We start from the raw sequence: 24,590 nt of genomic DNA, 5'->3' as shown, positions 1-24,590 counted from the left end.
AGTTTCAACAACCGTTTGATTAAAAATGTGCTTGAATAAAATGGCAGCAATCAGTATGTTGGATTATCATGTGTTTCAATGATTTCCAGACAACTAAATAAACGATATTGATATGAATGTGGCTTATTAATGCTTCCTGTAAACCAGGATAAAGGTAATTCTTGTACTGTTATACTGAGAAATTGATCTATTCACTATTCTATAATCATGAAGCCATCTAACAACTTTACTAGACCAAAACCCAGTTTTTAGGTGTAAATAAATGTCTGTTTAGTGAAGGTAAAAGCGCTTCTTTAGCTTGTGTGTGAAACATTAACAACCAAGTTCCTGCCCCACATCCAAACCCCTCCAGCACTTTATGCTGACAGCAGCTTTTCCAGCCCACCGTCTCTCCTGAGGGGGGGGGGGGATTTGCCACTCTGTAATCCGCATCGCAGCAACAAGCCTATTTTGCCTAATTGCCCCAACAGCAGGCTCCCCCCCCCCCCCCCAGAAGATCTCCTTCTCTCCGCTGTTTACACACGAGGAAGGCTCTGAAAACGTAGCCGACTGACACCTCGATCTCTGAAGCGTGAGGGACGCTGACTCATGTTAAATAAAGATGGAGTCAAAGTGTCGAACGCAGGACTTACATTCACTCAGTGATGTCATTATTTCAGTTCTTTTCCAGCCACTTTCCTTATTTTTGTGAGCCAGTTACATATTTTACAGAAAAGTAGAACCTTCTAAAAAAATGGTCGCTTGTATGGTTTAGAGAGTAAACAAAATATTTCCTACATTGTTTCACTGCAACATTTCTTTAATTTGCATTGTGAAATTTGTTTTCTGCAAAGCACTTTGTAAACAAATATGTCTGTATATATGATTTGAATGAACTGGACTTAACTAAATATGACCTTTTTTTTATTCTCGCTCTCTTTGCTCCCAGACATGGCTACTACGGGACGTCGGGACCCCCCGCCCCAGTCAAAGCCCTTACAGACCTGAAGCTCCACTTAGCCAACCCCTCCTCCCATCCTGCTTCCTCTTCGTCTTCGTCTGACATGGTTGTCATTCACCCGGGGGCCGTCCTGGCCATGCTGGACCTGCTGCCCTCCGTCTCCTCCGACAGCCAGCCGGAGGTGAGGAAACACAAGAAGGAAATGCGCCAACATGCACTTCCTGTTTAAGTGGGTTAAGGGGTTAAATGCAGGGCAGGAAACTTGTCAGTCAGACAAAGTGGTTTTGTCAACCAAGCAGACAGTTTGTGCAAGACATGTATGTATCTTTAGAAAAATAGTGATACACTGCATTTTCTAAGAAGTTTAAGAGCTCATTTGGCAAATCCTCTAAATTAAATACTTAAATTAACTTACTGACACAACTGTTCTGTAAAGCCAGTATAAAAGAATATGCTGAAGTTATCATTTCCCCTCCCCCCTCCCTTCCCCTCCAGCATGCCCTCGACCTACAGCTGGCAGTGGCCAACATCCTCCAGCTCCTAGTGAACAGTGAGAGGAACCAGCAGGTCTTGTGCGAAGCCTGCCTCCATCAGCGGCTGTTGCAGCGCTGCAGTCAGGCCCTGGGTGATGAAGATCACCCGCTACACCCCCCGCTGCAGAGGATGTTTGAGAGGCTGGCCTCGCAGGCCCTGCAGCCGATGGCCCTCAGGTACTGGACGTGTCTTATATATATATATACTTATATTTTGATTTATCTTATGTAGGCTACATTACCATAACTTTAACAAAAAGCTACTATCTTAGTACTGCCCCTTCACTTTGTGAAATTAGTCCTGACTCTGAGGGGTTAAAACTCAAACTCATGAGTACAGAGGTACAGAAGTAGTTGGTCAGGATGTGAACATTAACACAGATCACTCAAACCACACCATGTCTGAAGTTAATTTCACTTGTGATGGAGCAGGAGAGGAAAGAAGCCTTTTTTTTCAACCATCATATTAAATATGCAGTTTAATGAACCTGCCAGATTCTTAAAATATAGATTTTCCAAAAAAATAGTTGGTTATGTGTTGAAATTGCTTAAGGAAAAAGAGACATAAGTGTTCATTTTAGTTAACTGGCATTTAATTAAGCAGGAAAAGCAAAGTGATTTAAAACAAACCTATAACCAAGCTAGCAGCATCAGAAAAAAATGGTTAAGTGGCTAAAAAACTGAGAAAATATGACACTAAAGCAAAAAGATTGCCAGTTGTTGCCAGAGAAAATGCCATGTTGTTACCTAAATTAAATGAGTTTATCCTTTGATTTAGGTAAGACATCTTAAGACTCAGAGGTTTTCAGGCTCAGCTGGACTTAGCTACTTAGCTTCAAGAAGCTGCTAACTGTATGCTAATTACGCATGCTAATATGCAACTGATAGCGTTCATGCATGTCAAAAACTATTGGGTGTCAAAATACTGATGTTTAACGTGAAACATTTGGAGATTTATTATGCTAACGCTTAGGATTGAACATTTAATGTTAGCTTAGTAGCATGCTAATATGCATACAATAATATCCAGCACCATGCTAGTATGTTTGCTAGCATGGTGACTTGCTAATATTTTAGCATGGTAAACATTTAATGTGATATATTGAGATATATACAGAGATGAAGTTTTTTCCTCCAGTGACTGAAAAATTGTGTCTTGGCAGAATAATCTACTTTGACAGGTTTCAGCGTGTGAAGGAGGCTGCGCATGTAGACAAAACTGAGCAATTCTCATTTCCCGCTTGACTAGTTAAGTGAGATGGGAGATTGGAGTTGAGGAACCGGGTGGGGGGGGAGAGAGAAGTTATTTGACATGCACATGGTCGGTCCTTTTCATATGTAAATGCAGCCTCCCCTGCCTGATATTCTCTCCTCCCTAAATTGTGCTGGAGGTAAACATATCTGTAGCTGTCAGTCTTTTCTCCATCATCCTCCTCCTCCTTCTGCTCGGCTCAATCTTACGCTGCCAGTCTTCTTCTGTCACACCTCCTCCCTTCCCTTCATAATTCTCCTCTTGTGTTTTTTTTTTTTCCTCATTTCGTTTCTGCCTTTCCGATGTCAGCCAGCAGCGAATCTCCAGAGTGTTCCTGTCTCTCTGTCTGGTTAAAGCTGCTAGCGTCGCTCACTCAGCGCTCAAACAACTGCCACAAAACCATCACTGGAACACTTTGCATTCAAATCTCTCACATGCCAATCAACCTTATCATTGACTTTAAACAGACCAGCACATGTTGTTAACCACAGCTGTTGAAAAGCAGAAGTCAGCCCTACAATGTAACTGCTGACTGAACATATTGTATACAGTCAGGTGGATACTTTTTATCCTGAGTGCTTTACAGCCACATGAGAACATGATCGGTGGCACTTCTGGAAATACTAGACCTGGCAGCGTGGGAGTCAGACCTCTTACTGAGCCTATACAGGCCTGAAGTTAATAAAAAAATATTGTAAAACATACTTATCATTGATTTATTATTTTCTTTTACCTTTTAAATGTCTTTGGGTATCATGAAATGTTCATTATTACTGAAATAAAACAGGGGAAATTAAAAATAAAGGCCTATTTCTAATGAAGATTGGTGATTTAAGAATAACTATAATAAAATTAACAATAATTATCTTAATAAAAGATACTTTGGAGTTTTATTTGTCCTTTTATTTGTTTTTTTCCCCAAATTTTCATGATTGTTTTTATATGCAAATTATAACACATGAGCTCCGGGAATATATATGTGTGTGTGTGTGTGTGTGTGTATATATATGTATATATCCATTAAGTCTACAGTGTCGCCTCCTTCCTTTGAGATAATGTCCATTTTTTTGCAGTCTCTCAACATGTTTTAGTTTTTCCATCTATTTGTATCCACTGATCCATAGTTCAGTGTTAAAGCCTTTTCACAAACCACTTTATACTTTTTAGTTGTCGTGTTTTTATTGACATCCTGGTTTATCTTTTTTTTTCTGCAGGGAGTTCTTGCGTCTGGGAAACCCTCTGAACTGTGGCGCGTGGGATAAGAAGCTACTGAAGCAGTACCGGGTCCACAAACCGAGCTCTCTCAGCTACGACGCGGAGATGAGAAGTAAGAATTTAACAACTCTCGGTTTCATTTTTGTCGATGACGTTTAAGGATTCTGTATAATTTAAATAAAGCAGATTTAATTGTACTTCTGTACAGTTAGTTCCTATAGCGGCACTAAGGGGTTACACTTCTTCCATAACACCTCAAACAATCATTTTAGGGCATCAGATATTGTTTAACTATGAAATAATACTATCCTATATATGTGTTTAAACTTAAAATGATGGCAACACATTGAAAATAAAAGGTATCAGAATCTAGATGAAGCACAGCTGTTAAATGCTGTTGAGTTTATTTTGCAGTAACATTTTTATTTGAAGAAAAGTCTCTGGATATCTTACATAATTTCGTGAACTCCCAGTTTTGTTGGCAAAGTGGGGCTTCACCAGCAGTTGCCTCATCTTTTAGCTCCAGTACATCCCTCAAAGCTAACGCTAAATAGTTGAGACATTCTCTAGTGGATAACAAAGTAATATAAATTGTATACAAACAGATGGAGGAATGAAAAAAATAAAACAAAACCTGGTAAAAGATCTGACAATGTATTTTTATCATTTCATTGAAGTTATTTGAAATAAAATAACAGCCTTGTTTACCACCGAAGAGCTCAGTTCACAGCAGTCCTGCAGTACAGTCCTGAAATGATGTCATTTAGGAACCGTTCCCGTCTGCCACAGTGATACTAACTTCCTCCTGGGAGAAAGTTTTTTGCCTGAGAAAAAAAAAAAAGAACATCAATCTTCTATCTTCGCTCAGTCTGCGAGCTCATCGGGACCTCAAGTCCTCCGGTGAATGGGACCGTGATTGCAGGGGGATGAGCTTTCTGTCGCCGTCTAATTGGCAGTTGAAATTACTCGCGGTGGCTCGGCGGTGGAAAGCGAGCGGTTCTATAGGTTTACAAAAAAAGGTTCACATGATTGCTATGTCAGTGGAAGGGATCTATATACAGTAAAGTATGTACAAGCCTCACATTTTAGCCACCGCAACTAAATTCCTCTTCAGGATCAGAATGTATCTCTCCACCTTTGATGCATGCAAACATTTTTTTACATGCATTCATTTGTAAGCAAAACAACAAGTTGTCAGCCTGTAGAAAAGCAGTCTTATAGTCTCTGATTAAAATCCAGTTGATGTGTAAACTCCCTGCCTGCAACTGTGAATCTAATGCTAATTGTTTGTTGTCTATTAGCAGCTGTTAATGTTTGTAAACTTCGGGCTCGTCAGCAGCACTAATTACTTATTGTGTCTCCTCTCAGCTGAGAATGGATATTAAGTCCCTACTAATTACTGCTCTTTACTAGCAGCCACCGTTAGGACACACAGCGCTATGTTTCTCTGTGTCTGAGAAGATCATCTAGTATGTTTTATTAGCCGCCGTCGCAGGATGTCGTAATTCTTGCTTTGAGCTCATTTGTTTTTTGTCCGATCTGCTTACTATTAACAAATAGGAGAGGCCATCTATGATCTCAGCAGAAATATTCTACATTAGACCAGGACTCACTTGATTTACTGCTTCCTAATCAAGTAGAATCACAGCACATAACATCATCAGCTGGCCGGGACACTTCTAGTTGACGATGCATCTAAAAAATTTGAAGGAAAAACTGCCTGTCCTTTTTTTTTTATATAAACATGCTGCTCTAGTGAGTTACATCCTCAGCCTAAAATGCTATCACATAACTTTTTTTGTGCAGTAGAGGCAGTAAACAAAGTATTGAGGTCTCATATCAGGAGATAATTAGTGCTACTAGTGATAATATATTAGGCGAACAGCAGGAAGGAAACAAAAAGAATAGAAATACATGAAGTTTTTGGCCTCATTTACATAACACAAGGGGTTTTTATGCAAATCTCATCGCAAAAAATGCACTGAACTTGGAGCGAATTGTTTATATGGATACATTTTTTGTTTAGAAAAAGAAATAACCCTGAACATTGGATAAAAACTGAAGCTTATGTGGTACATTACCTTGGAAAAAGGTGCAAGAAGAGTCTAAGAATATGATTATTTCAGGAAGATGTTATAAATAATATGTAAGCTCTGTCTCTTTTTAATTTATGGTTGCTAAGCGATAGTTGCTTACAGTTGGATTCTCACATCAGCACCGTGGTTGCAGTTTCTAAACTTAATCTTACCCCCGCTGGCTTCACAGACAGTATGACCATGTCCATGGAGGGCTTCGGTCCCGACAGCGTCTTCGCCACGCCGGCGGAGGACAACGGCCAGTACCGCATCAGCCGCAGCCTCGTGCGCTCCGCCGAGGGCAGCACCGTACCCCTCACCCGAGTCAAGTGCCTGGTGTCCATGACGACGCCCCATGACATCCGTCTGCACGGATCGGCCGTCACGCCCGCCTTCGTGGAGTTTGACACCTCGCTGGAAGGCTTCGGGTTAGTAGGAATGATTACTAAAAAAAAACGAGCTGCTGATGTTTGTAACTGCTGATTTTTGAGTGTTTACATCTGAGGTCTTCCATCAGTTTTGTTACACAGTTCTACCTGAACTTGCTCAGGAAAAGAGCTCTGATCACATGCTGTTTTATCACATTCCTCATGTGAACTGCACTGCAAAGGAAGGAAATGTGTTCAGTGAGCAGTTTAGCCTGATCACAAAGTTAAAACCCCCCCCTCGGTGCTACTTCTCAGCCTCTAGACAGCACTACAGCATCATGTGCTCCATGAAATGAGGTGGAAATAGTTTGTATTGCAAGTATTTATGTAATTCCTTCTTCTTCTACTACTCCAGCCCTATAATAGATTGTATGGATGAACTTTTAATGCTGTATTATTTAATTTTATTTGACCACTTGGGGCAGGTAGTGTACAGTGAGCTGGGTTGATGAGGGCGTTAAGACTGAACCAGACAGTATTTGTGCTATAAAAGTGAAACAATAAGCTAAAAGAGGCTACAAAGCTCCGTAAAGATGAGGAAGACTGCAGCATCGGGCGATAACTCTGGTTAAAAAAAAACCCACTGTGTCTACAGAAAGTGTAGCGTGAGCAGCACATTTAGCAGAGCAGCAGTGGCAGCAAGTGCTCAATCTGTGTGTCTTACGCTGGAGGCGTTCAGGTACAGTGTTGAGCGTAGGTCACCCACATTTTGGAAGCGCTCAGAGCCCAATACACAATGCAGTTGCAGGTGTAAACCAGAGGAAAATAGACTTAAAGCCTAAAGAAACGCTGTGCAGACAGCTGTATTGATTAACATAAAAGCATAGTGTTCTGTCGGACGTGTATGAGACAGACAACTGAAACACTTTCTGTGTAGACACTAGGGATGTGCAGAGGGCCCAGTATTTGTATTTGTATTTGTTTTCGAAAGAGACTCGAAAGGTTTAAAAATCCTGTTTTTGTTTTTATTACCCTTTTAATTTTAGAAAATTAAAGTGTTACAATAAGTGTTCATGAAGTGTTCCCTTGGGAGCACTTCATTTGTGTCAGTAGTTCAGTAGTTTATCTCTGGGGGAACACCCCGAACTCCGGGAGTGATGTCCAAATTAGGAAATGTGCGTCATGTAGCGGGTGGATGTGACCGCCCTTGTTGAGACCTGCTGATAGACGTAACAATGGAGCAGAGGAGAGATACTGAGATAATGATGTAACCGACCTGCACGCTGGTATAATTATAATTAAATATATAATTTTTTAAATATTCGTATGAAACAAATATTCGTAAAACTATTTGTGCTTTGCCGAACATATTTGTATTCAGGCACACCCCTAGTAGACACTTAGAGGATCTTTAAGAATAGTTATCCTCATACTATGACAGAAGATATGAAATACATATAAATGGATGCAAGATGGTTCAACTGCCCCTCATGCCACCTTGTTTTTATTTTCCATCTTCACTGTCTCCTTCTGAACTCCAGAAAAGAACTGGTCTTCATTATATTCTTTTAAAAAAAACCCAGTTGAATCATCAGAACTGCCAGCAACAGATGATTCTGTAAACTACTTTTCTCTAAATCTTTCTTTTTCCGGATCAATTTTCCTCACCAGTGACACACACCTCAGGATACCGCATGTTATTTTTCCTCTGTAATGAAACAGGTTGTGTTTTTTTTTTTTTTTTATACCTCTCAGCAGCACCTGCAACCGTCTCAGCAGGAGGTTGTTATTCGCCTCCAGTTGTGGAAGCCGCGCATACAAATAGGCTTATTTTCCGCCTTTTTATGTCGTGATTGTGTGGTTTGTGGGTGCTGCTGACGGGGGTTCTGCCGCTTTATGCTGTATGTTAGCGGCACAGTGAGTGTCGGGGTCAGAGGACATGATGGCGTGTGGGATGTGACCTTGGTAAATCGCCCACACACACACTCACACACACTTTTTTAGCAAAACATACATGGCACACGCTCACTTGTTACGGTGACACACGGTAAACAACTTTTAAAAGCTATGATATGTTTTATTCAACATTAATATTCATTAGAGGTTTAAGAAAACGGAAGATGTCTTGCAAAAGGTCATTGTAGATGTTTTTTTTGTCAGGTTAGTGGCAAAATGCCAAAGTTTAGTTCCTGTGATTACTTGACCAGCATTGAATTACTACTGTAGGTAAGTGTAGAGATGCTGAAAGGGAGGAATTATAGATTTTTAATGAACTATTCTTTTTATTATTTCCAATGTTGCAGAATCTTTTGTGTGTTCACTTTTTAACACAACACATCGGCTGCATCACATATCATTTGACGCACATGATCTGTAGCATCCCACACACACACACACACACACACACACGCCAGAGTTGTCAGTTAGACAGAAGGAAGTAGTCATGGTACGGTGGCTCGGATGTGCCAATCCGAGTAGAAAATGTGATAAATTGCTGCTTTTCTGAAAGCTGGGAAATGGAACAGTAGCGTTATCTTGATGCAGCTTCACCCTTTTTTCTTTTTTTCTTTTTTTTTTGGTGTCTTGACCCCATCAAGGTGTGTTCTGTGTGATTACACAGAAAACTATATATATATATATATATATATATATATATATATATATATATATATATATATATATATATATATATATATATATATATATAGAGGTGTTTTTATGCTGCTCCTGTAGTGTTGTTCTCTCTTTACAGTGCTGTTTGTTCTGGTTTGTTGTTGTTGTTTTCTGCCCCAAATCTGGTTATTTTTTGAGAATTTTTCTAAGCTTTAATGTTGACAGAGTGAATAAACAACACATCAAACAGTTAATACACCTCAAATTAATACAATATTTTGATAAAAAATAATCTTCATCAGCAGATAGAATGAGCTCATTTCATCTCAAACTACATGTTGAAAGCCCTCGAAAAAAAACCCATCAAGTGGACCTTGAGTTAAGATTATTTAATCAAACTGCTACATACATAAGGTCATATGTATACATAAGTTTATTTATTTGTACTTTTCATACGGTGCTCATAACTCAAGGTGCTGTACACATAAGAGAAACATTCAAATACATTAAAAACAGAGGTTGAATTTTTATTTCCTGCTGGTAAAGAGCTCCAGATGTTTGGTGTGTAAGCAGTGAAGGCTGCGTAGTAATAATGTAATTCTGCCTTTTCACCAACAATCAATGATAACGGATCACAGTCAGGTCTCTACAGGTTTTCAGGGGTGCCTGAAGCATAATGTGAAAGTCAGCTCCTCTTACTTATAGATATACAGGTTTATCCTCTCATAGTCGACAGACACCAGTGAAAGAACATCTGTGAGATCCATGGATTTCATCTTTAAATCCACAACATCAATCAGCGAGTTCAGTCGCCTTTGACTCATTGCTTTTTTTTACGTCCCCCCCCCACACCAACCAGTTAACATACTCCGCGGTTCATAATTTGGCGAGAATCGCTGTTTCCTTCACCCACCCGCCCGCCCGAACCCATGTGACTCGTCACAGCGGCCGCATCAGAATAGAACATGGAGTTTCTCCTGAAAACACAGCAAAGCAGCAGCAGCAGCACACAGGCAGCAGCAGCGAGGCTTTGGCCCACTTTCTGCTCAGCATAAACAGAGGAGCACACACACACACATACACACATACACACACACACACACACACACACACATACACACACATACACACACACACACACACACACACACACACACACACACACACACACAGAGAGAGTACCCCTCCTTCCTCTTCCATCTGTCAACATGAAATATTGATGCCCCTCCTGCTATTAAGAATCACACACACACACACACACACACACATACACCTACCCACTGTATATGTCATGCGCAACATGCTTACACACACACACACACACACACACACACACGGATACACACACACACACACACACACACACACACACCCAGCCAGCCGTCTCACAAGGGGCTAGGAAGATGGGTGGATGGGGCTTTTTTTTTTTTTTTTGGTAAGAATTAAAAAACTGCATCTCTTTCTGACTTGGAAAAGAAAAAATTAGCATGACAAGCTGCTGAAATCCCTTGAGTGTTTTTTTTTGTTGTTTTTTTTTAAAACCCCATCAAGATGATGACTAATGGGGAGGGGGGGAAAGACAGCATACATGTCGTTACTCTGAAGCAGCAGGGTTGCTTTCTTGTTATTTAGACAGACTGTTAAACAGAGGACTGGAGTGTTTACCCTTGAGAAGTGTCATTGAATCCTTGCCAGCACCAGAGACGCTGTCTTGTAGCAGACCCTGACCTCTGACCTCCCTGTTGATGATAATAATAATAGGGGTCATTTTTGGGTTGAAGCTTTGTCCAAATTCATAATTTATAAAGAGCTAATTAAATGATCTTGTAATAAGTGGGTTATATATATATATATATATATATATATATATATATATGGCTGCAACTGCAACTATCATTTAATCTAGTCTGTGGTATTAATCAATCAGTTTCCCACAGTGTTTTTGCCCCTCGTACATTTTTTTGAGGTCTCGAGGAAAAAAACCAAGGCAAAACAAATTCCCACATTCATTTCCCAGAGTCTCAGTCAGTGATCTTTGATGAGAGAGGAGGAAAAAATGGCACCTTCAGCGAGAGGCGGTGAGTCAGCAGAACACGACGCCGACTCACAAGTCGAATTCTCTGCAATTTTGTGGAATAATTATCGGTCTTTGTGTGCCGTCCTTGAAAGACTGAATAACACCGCATAAACACACACAGCCTTAAATGTGTATCTAACAAAATAATAGTCTAGTATGTTAGCAGAAAGCTTACTGGGGACTTCAACCTTTTATATTTTATATCTCAATGCAATCAGCACCTTGTGTTATGCAGTTAATTGTGATATTATCATCAATACTAACCTAAAGGGGTGCAGCCGACTGAGAACGAGCAGATTCCTTTTTGAAAATACCAGCCTGGATGTATGCTTTCATCCCACCTCTATCCTGCTTTCATACATAATTAATCCCTGAGTATTAAGCAGTTGACATTTCCATATTATAATACAAAGCCCCTTGTGTCTCACAGCGTCTGAATTACCAGACTGTTCTTTGAAAGTTGGGATGAACTTTTCCTCTAGTTTATCTCAGGGATGGAAGCAGACTGCAGCAGTGATACTTGTACAATAACTACATCTGTAAGCTGACGACACGCTCTGTGTCTGTAACAGATGTTTCCCCTAAGTGCTGAGTAAAAAAAAAGCCATTAATCTGTCTTCTGTCGTCCTGCGTAGGTGTCTGTTTCTACCCAGCCTGGCGCCCCACAACGCTCCCACCAACAACACCAACGCCTCCGGTGTCAGCGACGGAGCAGTGCTGAGCGGGATGGGTACAGGTAAAAACAGTTGTTATTTTTGTGAGTGTTTTTTATTGGAATAGGTTATATTTTACTGAGAAAAAAATAACAACGAGTGTGTTTGTGGTGGAGATTGCAGACCGTAGAGACATTCAATCTGCAAAAATGTAATCATGGATCTTTTATTAATGGTGACAGTAGCAACATTTTTCCCTCAGTGCTTCATTAGGCTCATGGTGCAGGTTGAGTGTGTGGTGCACAAAAATAAACATGTTTATCTAGCCCTGCAATGGTTACCAACTAGTCTAGCCTCTATGGTCTGACATGCACACGTGTAGTGACTGCTAGCAGGGTTAGCTGGGGAGCTACTGTAGCTGCCGAGCTAACCAGTAATATGTTAACCGATTGGGAACACGCTAGCATGTTAGCCAGCAACAAGCTGGCAGCTGGCTTGCTAACCGGCAGTTTGCATGCCAACTAGCTTCCTCTATTCTGGACTCCCTCACTCTCATTTCCCTCAACTTCAACCACAAGTTTTAGCTTTATTGTCACCAAGGAGAAATTTTCTTGCAGTCACGTGAAACATGGAACACACACAGATTTAAATATAAAAAACATAAAACATACAATGAAAATATGTAAAAATAAATGCTAAATCCCACCACCTAAGCTCACCTAAAGCCATGAACATCAGGTGACACATATCATTAAACCGGAGTACATCTAGACATCTTCATTAAGTCTCAGTGACTAAAACATGGACACCGTCCCCACTGATTGTAAATGAGAGGCTCATCATCAGTTGACTCATCACAGTTGACCAAAGTTGAATTTTTCTTGAAAGCTCTCAACTGATTATGGTAATTCTGTTGAAAGGTACTAATTTTGTGTGAATGGGCCCTCAGTCATAAAGTCACGCTTCAGCTAATTTGTCACCTGTATACAAAAATAAACAAAGTTTAGTTGAGACATAAAACTCAATGAAATAACTACAGTAATTTAATTCAAACTTACAAACTTGTTTTTTTTTTAAAGTCAATTCAATTTTATTTATATAGCGTTAAATCATAACAGAAGTTATCTCAGGGCACTTTTCACATAGAGCAGAGACCCAAAAACCCCCCCATGAACAAGCAAGGAGAAACTTCCCTCACAGCAATAATATGTTAAATAATAACAAAAATAGAGAAGTAAAACTAGACACAATCAAAATATACCACATAAAATTGTAAACAAGTATTTTGAATCAGTTTCTATCACTGACATGATGTTGAGGTGCTGTTTCGTTGGATTAGATGGAAACTAACACAACGACACGATGACACATTTGTTTTATTTTATTACTATCTATGCAAAGCATGTAAACATGTTTGTCACTAAACTAGACAACGTTTAACCGGCTGATTTATTTCAGCTTTTCATTGCCTTTTTAGAGGTGGAGGCCGTTGCATAACAATTGCAAAGTATTTTAATATCTTTGTGGGATTTTAACCACAAATTAACAGCCAGTCTCTGGTGCATTTTATTTGTCACTTTTCCCGATGAGTTTGGCAGACGACAAACTGTTTGTTAGAAGTTTGTTTTTGCCTCCAGTGTACAAAAATAGCACAAAAATATCTCTTCCTGCTGCACTGCCTCAGGATCATCCCACCTGTTATTAATCTTTACCCAGTGAAACACACACATCTAACACATGATCTCCCTCTTTGAACATATATACACAAAAACTCTCGCACCACATTGTGTCCCATTTTTTGTTTTAACCACATTGAGTCATTGTGTTGACTCGTTACATCTGTATTTATGCATCCTCCGCCTCCTTTGAATTTAATATCCTTTTGTTTTCCCCAGTTCACTTCTTGTTTTTCATCTTGATTCTCACTTTTTCTCCTTTTTGGGGTACTATGTTTTGGTTTTTTTTAACCTCACAGGATAGCCTCCCTCATGGCACCCAGATTCATATCCGCTGTTGCAAAACCTCGTCTTTCCTCGAGCCTTTACTTTATCGTCGACTCTGGTTATGTCGTGTGTTATAAAAACAAATCTGTTTGTTATAAAGCACCTCACATAGAAAATGGCTTTCCTAGACCTGAAGGCGGAGATAATCTGTGACGTTATGGTTGATTTTTCTAGTCTGTAGCTTCATTTAGTATTTATGAAGCGCGGTTAGACTCCTCTCCTCTCTCCATACACTCATACATTACGATCACTCCTCTATATCTGTTTACCTATTCATCTGCTCTTTCTTTACTCATCCGCCCCACGCCGTCCTCCTCTTGTCTTCTCCATCCAGTCACCCAGCACTATTTATAGACCTCGCTCTCTTTCCCGCCCCTCATTTGTTCCTTTCTTTCTTTTCCTTTCCTTCTTCCTTTCTCTTCTGTCCTTTTTTTTTATTGCTTATCTCAATCTCAGATCCTCGCCGCCCGCTTTTCTTCCTCTTCCTTGTTCCCAATTGTTTTTTTTTTCCTCTTTCATCCCCCCCCCTTCCCTCCCATCTTTCTCTCTATTCCCTTTGTCACTTTTCTCCCCCTCCTCTTTGCCTCATTTATCTTGGTCCTCCCCTCCTTTCTCCTTTCCCCTGCTTCCTTGTCCTCTCCCAATCTTATGGGCTGACCCATATCCTTGGATGACATCATCAAGAAGCTCATTTATCAAAATATCCTCAGTCTGCTCAGGAACTCATTGCACCTCTGTTGTATCAACCGTTTATCTTGTGTTTTTGTACCTGAAGCGAAGCCTCAAACCAGTTTTCATCACCGTCTCTTTGTTCTTGCAGTAGTTCCACTGCAGTTTTTCCTGCAACGTTTATAGATTTTTATTTTTTCTAATCCATGTCCCAAGAGTTCATAGTCAGCTTCACAAATAAGAAGTAATGTAATGGTACCATTTGGCTTGCATTTAAGCTTGTAGCTACGTCTGTCCTTCAGTAAGGCCTAATAGAAAAATCAATCGCAGTTCATCTGGCTCAGAGCAGATGGTCGAGTGCCAGCAGACAATGAGTTATGGTACTCTGGCCAATTTTAATTTGGTCCAGTCTGATAACCTGTTGAGTGACAGTCTGATCCTGATGAACTGGTGGTTCAAAGGCTCAGCTCTGACTTCATGTTTTGGCAGCTTAGTCCGACATAGTTTGTCTTATTTTGACTGTTTTTTGATTATAGAACAACACATCGTCTGTCTAATTCTGCTCCTAAAGCAGCGTAGGGCTTTTACACTCAACATAATCATTTGTATTGCAGCTGCAATTGAGTCTCTATAAATAAACTTGACTCTGAAGTGAAATGATACAATGAGCAGCCAGAAAAATTATGAAGGGAAAAAAAAATATGACCCATTTATAGAGGGGAGATAATACAACCCCAAGGGGCTGACTGGTGTTCTTCACCTTAAAAGAAAAATATACATTGCATATTTGTCTTTACATTTCGCCGCTAACTGTGTGTTCAGTGGGAGTCTGGTGTTGAGTGATGGGAAACATTAACAGTTTGAGTCAAGCATAGAGGCCTTATTACGCGTAGCTCGGAAAATAGCGATATGGGGGCACTGAATTTGATGAATATAGACGACCGCCTTGCCTCTAAAACAACCGACCGACAGCTGCTTTCTGTGAATTTATCTCCAGCAGGAGGAGACGGTGAAGAAGAGAGCGAGTGAAAGAGAGATTCAGTGTCTCTTTGTGGTCTGATAAACAGTAAACTCATCAAATTCATTGCCCCCAAATCGCTATTTTCCAAGCTTCAAATAATACAGCCTCTACGCTTGACTCAAACTGGTAACGTTTCCCATTACTCAACACCAGACAACCCAACTGAACATACAGTCAGGAAATAGCAGGCTAACGGCATGTATAGTCGATCTATACGCTCTGATGTCATCAACCAATAGTGACCCTGCAAATGACAGCCCCCCCTCATTTACATAATGAAGCAGAAATGCATAAAGAAATGTAAAAAGAAAACACAGAAATAAATAAGTTTGGGGAAATAAATGGGGGTGAAATGCAAAAGGGAACATAGTAGATAAATAAATGTAAAAATTAATAAATACAATGGAAAATTAAGTGGGAAAGTAAATAAATAAGGGGCAAATTAAAACAGAAATATCAATTTATGTCACACTTTATCAATTATTTAATGCCTACATTTACTTTTAATATTATTTTTGGTGCATTTAATGGTATATTAATTAATTTATTGAGTCTTTCTTTATTTATTTATTTTTGGCAGTATTTGTCCTCCATAGATATCAGCAAACCTTGCTGTACAATCTGTACACAGTTCCTGCTCCATATTTCATATACTTTAATATCTAATATGTGCTGGCAGCAGCGAGACAAGAGTAAACATGTAGTCATTCCACTAATGACAATTTCTGTATCACTCTGTAAATAAATGAATGTCTCTCAGGGATTTTCTTTTCCAGTACTCCAAATGGTTGAAACCCAATATGGTGTTCACTGATCATCCTGAAGGCATATTTGTGAAGTGTGTGTCCTATTTTCCAGTATTACAATGTGCAAGATTTACAAGTAGTGGTAGACATCACCTCATTTCAGTCAGTATGTGTTATTTTAAAAATATGAGGAAGCAAAGTTGAGGAAGGTCCATCATCTGAGCAGACCACAGTTTCCTCCACTGTGACGAAAAGCAGAATAATCTGAAAGAAAATATCTAACGTGCTCCTCCTCTCACCTCTTTCTCTCCCACCTTTGCCCTCGCCTCCCTTTTTTCCATCTCTCCAGGGGAGCGCTTGTTTCCTCCTCCATCAGGCCTGAGCTACTCCACCTGGTTCTGCGTGGAGCGTTTCAGCTCGGCTTCTCAGGCTCACCCGGTGCGTCTGTTGACGGTGGTCCGTCGGGCCACCTCCTCCGAGCAGCACTACGTCTGCCTGGCTGTGGTGCTGTCGGCCAAAGACCGCTCGCTCACCGTCTCCACCAAGGAGGAGCTGCTGCAGACCTACTGTGAGTACAACACAGTGGAGGTTTAATCATTTTCACAGACTGAATGGAGTGAAATCAACATGTTCATATAACTCTGAGCCATTAAAATGTTTAGTATGTTTGTGTAAATGTGACAAACAATCACAGTTTGGCATTTGAATGGTTTGGTACAGTCCATGTTGTAAATTTTGGAACATTTTAGTACATTTCAACCAAGAAATGAATATTCTCAGCATGTATTTTAATGTAAAACTGTTTATATTTTGTGTTTAAAAGTGTGCATTTTGTTAAGATGATGCCTTGTTAATATTGTTTGGGTGGAGGCAGAGTAAGGGTGGTACACTGGGAGATTTATGTAGATGTGTAGGAGGCTGTCCCTCGTGGGATCTCAGTCAGTAACCCAGAGTTAATGTTTTTACTTCTGTCAAAGCCCTCTGACTCATCGATATCGCCTCTCTGTCCCTCCCCCCATCAAGCAGCGGACGAGTCGAGTGAAGAAGCCTCCTTCTATGAGATCCTGCCCTGCTGCGCTCGTTTCCGCTGCGGCGAGCTCATCGCTGAGGGCCAGTGGCACCACCTGGTGCTGGTCATGAGCAAAGGCATGCTGAAGAACAGCATGGCCACACTGTACATCGACGGACAACTGATCAGCACCGTCAAGGTAATGTTATAGACCGGATGACATTTGATGATATGATGATATACACTGTACACTCTGGAAAAGTCTTCCTCAGCAGTTTGCTGGACTGAGCATTTAATGGATAATGACATACACATTGTTTCCAGTGTGTAGCAGATATGTCAATGCAACTAAAATTGTTCATAAGTTTCCTCCAGTTAATATGAAAGCTAATTAATTGTATTAGTGCACAGTTGTGTACAGTTTCCAAATTAGGTTAAATTAGTTTATTAATGACCCATTAGTCTATTAGATATGACAAATTGTGAAAAATTGCGAATTTCAAGTCCCCATTCTCATCCTACTGTCAATATTTGGTCTCAAAGATGTCAAAAAAGAAACAAAAATTCAAGGTTACAGCTTCAAACATCTTGTTTTGTTGTTGACTAACAGTCCAGAACCCAAAGATATTAAATTTATAATAATAAAAAACAGAGAAAAAAACATTTAGGAAGCTGGAACCAGAATGTGTTTGTGATTTTTTACTTGATAAATGAATGATCAATTATGAAAATTGTTGTCCATTAATTCTCTTTTTGAATCGATTGTCCAATTGATTATTTAATTAATCATTTCATCGTTGTCCTAAATGTACGTCCCCTCTCAGAGAGGATTTGTTCAGAATATGCTGATGTGCATCCTTTTCTCATTATCAAGTAATGGAGATGTACAGATAGACACAAAGAGAAGATATCTGACTGTGTGTCATTATCATCTCACATATACTAAAATCTAATTTTAAAGATGGCTACTATCTTTATAAAGCAGTAGAGAGTGAGGCAGTTATTGCTCTCAATTTACGTCCCTGGATGGAACTACAATGTTATGTTATTGATAATAACATTAGCAAGTAAATAGCTACGATTATTAGCTGGAACCTTAGTCCTGAACAGATGGGGAATAGCACATAAGCTGCAGCAATGACCACTATTCTGATGATAAAGAATCACAAATAAACAGTGAGCCCGGCTGTAAACAGCAGCCTGGCAGCGCCACAGTCAGCAGACTGTGATGTGGCTTGTGGTTTAGCGACTTCAGATTCTCCTGAGATAAGACCAGCAGAGCAGCGAAAACGAGTCGACAGACCGCAAGTCTCAGCTTCCTCTCGGCAGCACTGATAACAACGGTTTCATTTCCCGCTGACGTCCACACTCAGGAAACACAGCGGTAGCCGTGTGTGTCTGTGTGCATGTCGGAGTTTCCTTGTGGGTTTTTTTTTTCACCCCCCTTTGTGAATTAGTGTCTGCAAAGTTCACAGTCACCCCTTAGTTGTTCCTCAAACTGCAGTCTAAAAAAAAAAAAATCAATAATAAGCAATTATCCAGTCATAAAAAAATCTGACAACATTGATTGATTGTGTGAATATAAGGTGCAGCCTTCACAGCCTCATGTGCACTCGGGGATCATTCCAGGGCGTACCTGTAAATAAATCACTCACCTGCATCACTGCTTCTCTCCTCCCTCTCCTCCAGCTTCACTACATCCACAGTGCACCGGGCGGCTCCGGATCCACCAACCCTCCCGTGGTGAGCACGGTGTACGGGTACGTCGGGACGCCGCCGGCTCAGCGCCAGCTCTCCACCCTGGTGTGGCGTCTGGGACCCAGCCACTTCCTGGAGGAGGTCCTGCCTGCCACCAGCGTCGCCGCCATCTATGAACTGGGACCCAACTATGTGGGAAGCTTCCAGGCTGTATACCTGCCCTGTGAGTGCTCCTCCTGATCTCACCGGCCAGTCTGGGAGATGATTTTTACCAGATGCTTGCACAAATACCCCTTTCCGCTTTCTCACTTTATCCCTTCCATCTGTCTCTCTACCGTCCCAGGTAAAGACTCCAAGACAGAGGTTGCCCCTCCCTCCGCAGTGGCTTTGGTACCAGAGGAGAAGGTGTCGTTCAGCCTCTACGCTCTCTCTGTCTCTACTCTCACCGTGGCCAAGATCAGAAAAGTCTACAACAAACTGGATAGCAAGGCCATCGCCAAACAGGTCAGACACACCGCAGCGACATGCAGGTCTCAGTTAAAGCAGATTAAGTGGCAGGATACTTATACTCTAATGCACACTGCTTTTAAAACATGCATCACATTTTCTTAGAGAGGTTGACGATAAATCACTTATTTTATTAAAACCACTGTGTGTAGAATTTAAAAAATTCTCAACTTTGGCTGTTTTTCAACAAGAAGACAAACTTCCCCTACAATGACAGCAACAACAACTCCTGTGTCTTCACAACACAAACCCCGACTTCCTCCTAATATATGATAACACTCTGTACAGTATTAATACCCGGAACTTAATATCGGCCCCTCTCAGTATTAATATCAAACAGATGCAGCAATGCAAGCAGCTGCTGTTGAGATTCATGGGTGGGTACCGAGATAAATGTGCCAATTTTCACTGGGATTTTTCTACATAAAAAAACAAAACAAAACATCATGGTGGCTTTAAAATTGTAGGATGAGGAGGAAGTTTCCAATACAGTTACAAAACTACTTGCAGGTCCATTCTTTACAGTAGTTGTTGTTCATCTAACTAACATTGAAGACATAATTGACAGCAGTAGTAACTAGTGAATGCAGGGAAACTGTCCTGTCTTCTCCAAAGTGTAAATAAACGTGTAGATCTGAGCCGTTGTTTTCACCAGCACGTTAACATTTTCTATGTTCAGCAGTGAGTGATCTCCCTGTTAGGAAAAAGCTGGAGCCTGACTGAGCGGAGTGTGCACTGGAGTGTTGGTTTACTGAATTGCATTACATCATGCCAGACTGATGTAATTGACTAAAAAAAACAAAAACCTGCTCCTCTTTCCCTCGGCCACAGTGCAGAGCGCCGTGCAGTTTTCAGTGCAGACATTTTGCAAGATTGCAAAGTTTGCAGAGCAAAACGATATATATCTTAAATAATAAATACACATAAAAAAAACTCTGTGGAGGTTTTTGCTGCTGCTCACTCTCTATTTATAACACACACACACATGCAGGTGGTGTGCAAAGGTCAAACTCCTTCCTTAATAAAAAAAAAAAACAGTCAATCTACTTGCACGGATGTTCATTCACATACACACATCCTATTATCTCACCAAAAGAGTGTGTGTGTGTGTGTGTGTGTGTGTGTGTCCTTATCTCTCTCCTCCCACCTGTCAAGTTATTTCCCAGCCTGCTCGGCTCTTCCTGCTAAGCCTCGGCCCACGGCGACTCGCGGGAAGAAAACGGAAACAAAAAAGTGCAGAGGCAGCATTCCTGCTACAGCCGAGGCCCGTCATAGAATAGGAGGAGGGTGTTTTAGTGGCAGTGGTTAAGACAATACAAACATAGTTTGTTATTGTTAAAGTAAACACGGTGACATAATATTCTTTTCTGTCTAAACAAAGCAAAGAAAGAGCTGTCAGCAATAAATGCTAAATAAATGTCCTTGAAACAACCACATCCATAACAAGCAGAAATCAAACAAAGCAACAAAAAAAAGACTATATCAGATAAATTAGATGATGACAAATGGAAATGGTAAGAGAGTAATGGTTAGTTAGTTTGCTAACGTGCAGTTTTTTGTTTGGATTTCTTCACTGAACCTCTTTCTTTGCTTCTTTTCTTTTCTCCTTTAGCTCGCTGTGTCCTCTCATGAAAACGCAACACCGGTCAAGTTGATCCATAACGCTGCCGGCCACCTCAACGGGCCGGCTCGCACCATCGGAGCCGCCGTCATCGGATATTTAGGTAAAGAAACGTCTTGAAATCACCCACAATACCTCCTTGTAAATAGCAAAAATATCCAAATTAGCATTTATCCCTTATTTTTAAAAGTAACACACCTTCCCTTCCTCTTATCCCTCCAGGTGTGCGCGCCTTCGTGTCCAAGCCCGTGGCCACCAACCTGCAGTATGTGGGCGGGGCGGCGGCCATCTTGGGGTTGGTCGCCATGGCGTCAGACGTGGAAGGGCTGTACGCGGCCGTCAAAGCGTTGGTGTGCGTTGTGAAGAGCAACCCGCTGGCCAGTAAGGAGATGGAGCGCATCAAAGGCTACCAGGTGAGAGACTGTTACACACTTTACACTGGTCACATGACAAGCATGTAGACATAAACTGGTCGGAACTTAATTATTTTAATTTGTACGATGACAAAAACACAAAAGCGATTAAGTGACGTCTTTGTCGTCGTCCGTCTCCTGCAGTTATTGGCGATGCTGCTGAAGAAGAAGCGCTCGCTGCTCAACAGTCACATCCTCCATCTCACCTTCTCCCTGGTGGGAACGGTCGACAGCGGCCACGAGACCTCCATCATCCCCAACTCCACCGCCTTTCAAGACCTGCTCTGTGACTTCGAGGTGAGGGCTCGGGGACAGTCGTTCCTAGAAGACCAACAGAATTACTGTTGTTTAGAAGTCTAAAGGCTGTTTTGGCAGCTGAATAGCTATTATCACAAAACAGCACCAGTGAGAATCGCAGGTATATTTTGGGATGAATTGGCAGCTGCGAACGAGAGAAAGAAAAGTTTTTTTACACACCTTTACGAAACTGAGCCGCTCTGTGCCAGGATGCCACCCCCTGCTTGCCAGTAGTTTGCGTTGCCAAACACAACTTGTGTCACAGAGGTCTCCTTCTGCTCCTTCTGCTCCTCAGGTCTGGCTCCACGCTCCCTACGAGCTCCATCTGTCTCTGTTTGAGCATTTCATCGAATTGCTGACAGAGTCCAGGCAAGTGTCGAGTTTATTTTTCTTGAGAGAAAGAAGCAGTAATTTGGCACCAAAGCTAAACTTATTAAATTTACATTTCTTATTAATTTTTTTGTTGTTGTTCTAATCTAACTGTGCAAAAAAAAACACTTTTCTGTATTGAGCAGTGAGGCAGCTAAAAATGCGAAGCTGCTGAGGGAGTTTCAGCTGATCCCCAGACTGCTGCTGACGTTGAGGGACACGTCGCTGTCGCAGCCCACCGTAGCCGCCATCAGCAACGTGCTCAGTCTGCTGCTGCAGGGCTTCCCCAACCCGTATGACCTGCTGCGGTAAGCACACACATACATATATATATATACATACCCATACACAAGGAGTAAACATGTTTGTCTGTCTTTTTTTTGATACTAGTAGTGCCAAATTTTCAAATTGTACATATACTGTAGTGTCTTTAAAGATGCTGTTGAGTTATATGTGCATTTGTTGTTTTTTTTTGTCTTGATAGTTTGTTAATGAACTTGGTCCAAAAACTGGACAGAAAGAAAAAAACACATTCTGTTTTTTCTTGTCACAGGTTCGGCCAGTTCATCTCCTCTACTCTCCCCACATTTGCTGTATGTGAGAAGTTTGTCGTCATGGAAATCAATAATGAGGAGAAGATCGATGGAGGTAACGATAACCTTCTTCATGTGGCTGTATGCTTGTAAATACGAGGGCCGTAGTCTGCTGGTCGACTGGTCGATTAGTTGGTCATCCATTATTTCCTGCGGTGGGAGGGACATACTAACAAATTACCTGTGAAAACAACGGGGGTTAGTAGTAAGTTGTCAGTCTGGCAGTAAATGTACAGTACAGACTACAGTGTGTAACAGTTAATAAATGCTAAAAAGTCACGTCTGTTGTTTCCCCAAATGCTGGAAATTGAAGGGGGTTAGCTCCAAAGTCAGCAACAGTGGGTTAGCCTAACTTGAAGATGCTGAACAGAGAAATAGAGAACAGAGACATGTGTGATTAGTTGAAGATTATGTACGATTTCAGTTGACCAAGATTTTCTTTGGTTGACTACAGCCCTAGTAAATACTTAAGCAGGTGATCTGTCAGCCATTATTCCTATTTGTTTACAGAAAAATGTATGATCAGTTATTTAGCCAGAAGATCAAATGACTAATTTCCTAACCTGAACCATGTGACTATATCCTTATGACAACTTTATTTTGTCTCAGGTAATGACGATGATTTCGGCGGCCTGTTGTCAGCCAACCTGATTCTGCTGAGAAACCAACTGCTGGAAAACCTACTCAGACTGCTCTTCACCACCAAAGAGAAATGCACCGTCAATGCACAGTAAGCTGGATAAATATAAATATTCACAATATAAAGCCAAATATGTGTACTGTGAATGTTTTCCAGACACTTTCTAAGACTGAGAAAACACTATGAATGATCCTAGATGGAGATAATAATGACTTAGGTGATTATTTTTGAATCTGGCAGCATGTTGAATCTGTTGAGTGTATAAGTTTGGGGATTGTACGCTGTAAGAATTATCTCAGGGTTTTTAGTCAGACCACATTACAAGCTCTTGGGTTTGGGTTTGTAATTGTTCTGTAAGAAAAACAGCCCTGTTTGTTTGTTTTAGGATGATTTAACAGCTTTTTAATTGTTTATTTAGCTTAAGAAGTATGGAATTGTAATCCTTCCTACTAATAAAAGAGCAAGCTATAAGATAATGCTTATAAGAGTATGGAAAAGCTAATAAATTAAACCATTAGAGTTGATTCACTTACTCTCCTCCGTCTCCCCTCGCAGGGCGTGCGAAGAGATGGTGCGGACGCTTGGCTTCGATTGGCTGTTGATGTTCATGGAAGAGCATCTCCACTCGAGGACGGTGACGGCGGCTCTGCGGATCCTCGTGGTGCTGCTCTCCAACCAGTCCACCCTCAACCGCTTCAAAGAGGGCCTGTGCGGAGGAGGCTGGCTGGACCACACCGACTCCGTCCTGACCAACAAGATCGGCACGGTGCTGGGTGAGCGCGGGACGCCGGTTACGCGGCAACGCAGTTAATGAGACAAAAATCTGAAGCCTCAAATTTAGTCTTGCAAGGAAATATGGTTGATATTAGTTGACATTAGGAGTGTTAATCCTTTCTTGTGACTTGAATGTTTGACTTTCCCTCTCCCACAAGAGTCAATAGCATAATAATAACGTCCAGTGTATATACTTTATGTTGTAATATGGCTCAGCAGACGCCTCTCCTCACTCTGGCAACGCTTTCCGCCGGAGTTGGCCTTCGTTCAGTAAACAGAAAGCTGCACAGTTTGTGCGCCGCACAGCCAAGGGTTCGTCTTCTCATTTTTTGCCTCCCTGCTCTCCCTGTCGCTGCGATCATAGTCCCTCCCCGAGCTTAATGGTTTTCAACCTCCTCAGTTTTTTTCACCTTCAACCAATTTGATAATTCCTCATCATAAATATCAGCTGTTGCAAACTTCATATTATGATTTAAATTTTCCCTTTGCAGGCTTTTTAACTGA

General features: G+C 41.1%; 1 protein-coding gene across 5 annotated transcripts in view; it reads left to right on the top strand.

The window, feature by feature from the left end:
• wdfy3 (WD repeat and FYVE domain containing 3) overlaps positions 1-24,590 on the top strand; it is a 106,942-nt gene that overhangs the window by 48,647 nt on the left and 33,705 nt on the right. For 2 of the 5 annotated variants that reach the window (XM_042420781.1, XM_042420779.1), the window contains exons 14-30: positions 929-1,121; positions 1,436-1,650; positions 3,940-4,052; positions 6,197-6,443; positions 11,709-11,809; positions 16,515-16,733; positions 17,189-17,373; positions 18,864-19,095; positions 19,216-19,376; positions 20,992-21,103; positions 21,223-21,413; positions 21,558-21,710; positions 22,006-22,079; positions 22,226-22,387; positions 22,633-22,727; positions 23,282-23,402; positions 23,868-24,085. In XM_042420781.1, the coding sequence (XP_042276715.1) occupies positions 929-1,121; positions 1,436-1,650; positions 3,940-4,052; positions 6,197-6,443; positions 11,709-11,809; positions 16,515-16,733; positions 17,189-17,373; positions 18,864-19,095; positions 19,216-19,376; positions 20,992-21,103; positions 21,223-21,413; positions 21,558-21,710; positions 22,006-22,079; positions 22,226-22,387; positions 22,633-22,727; positions 23,282-23,402; positions 23,868-24,085 (2,792 nt within the window). The remainder of the gene's footprint in view (positions 1-928; positions 1,122-1,435; positions 1,651-3,939; positions 4,053-6,196; positions 6,444-11,708; positions 11,810-16,514; positions 16,734-17,188; positions 17,374-18,863; positions 19,096-19,215; positions 19,377-20,991; positions 21,104-21,222; positions 21,414-21,557; positions 21,711-22,005; positions 22,080-22,225; positions 22,388-22,632; positions 22,728-23,281; positions 23,403-23,867; positions 24,086-24,590) is intronic. The other 3 variants (XM_042420784.1, XM_042420782.1, XM_042420780.1) reach the window with 3 other exon arrangements.

This window comes from Thunnus maccoyii, chromosome 9 (genome assembly GCF_910596095.1).
Source record: "Thunnus maccoyii chromosome 9, fThuMac1.1, whole genome shotgun sequence".
Taxonomy (NCBI): domain Eukaryota; kingdom Metazoa; phylum Chordata; class Actinopteri; order Scombriformes; family Scombridae; genus Thunnus; species Thunnus maccoyii.
This window is presented reverse-complemented; position numbering and strand designations above follow the sequence as displayed.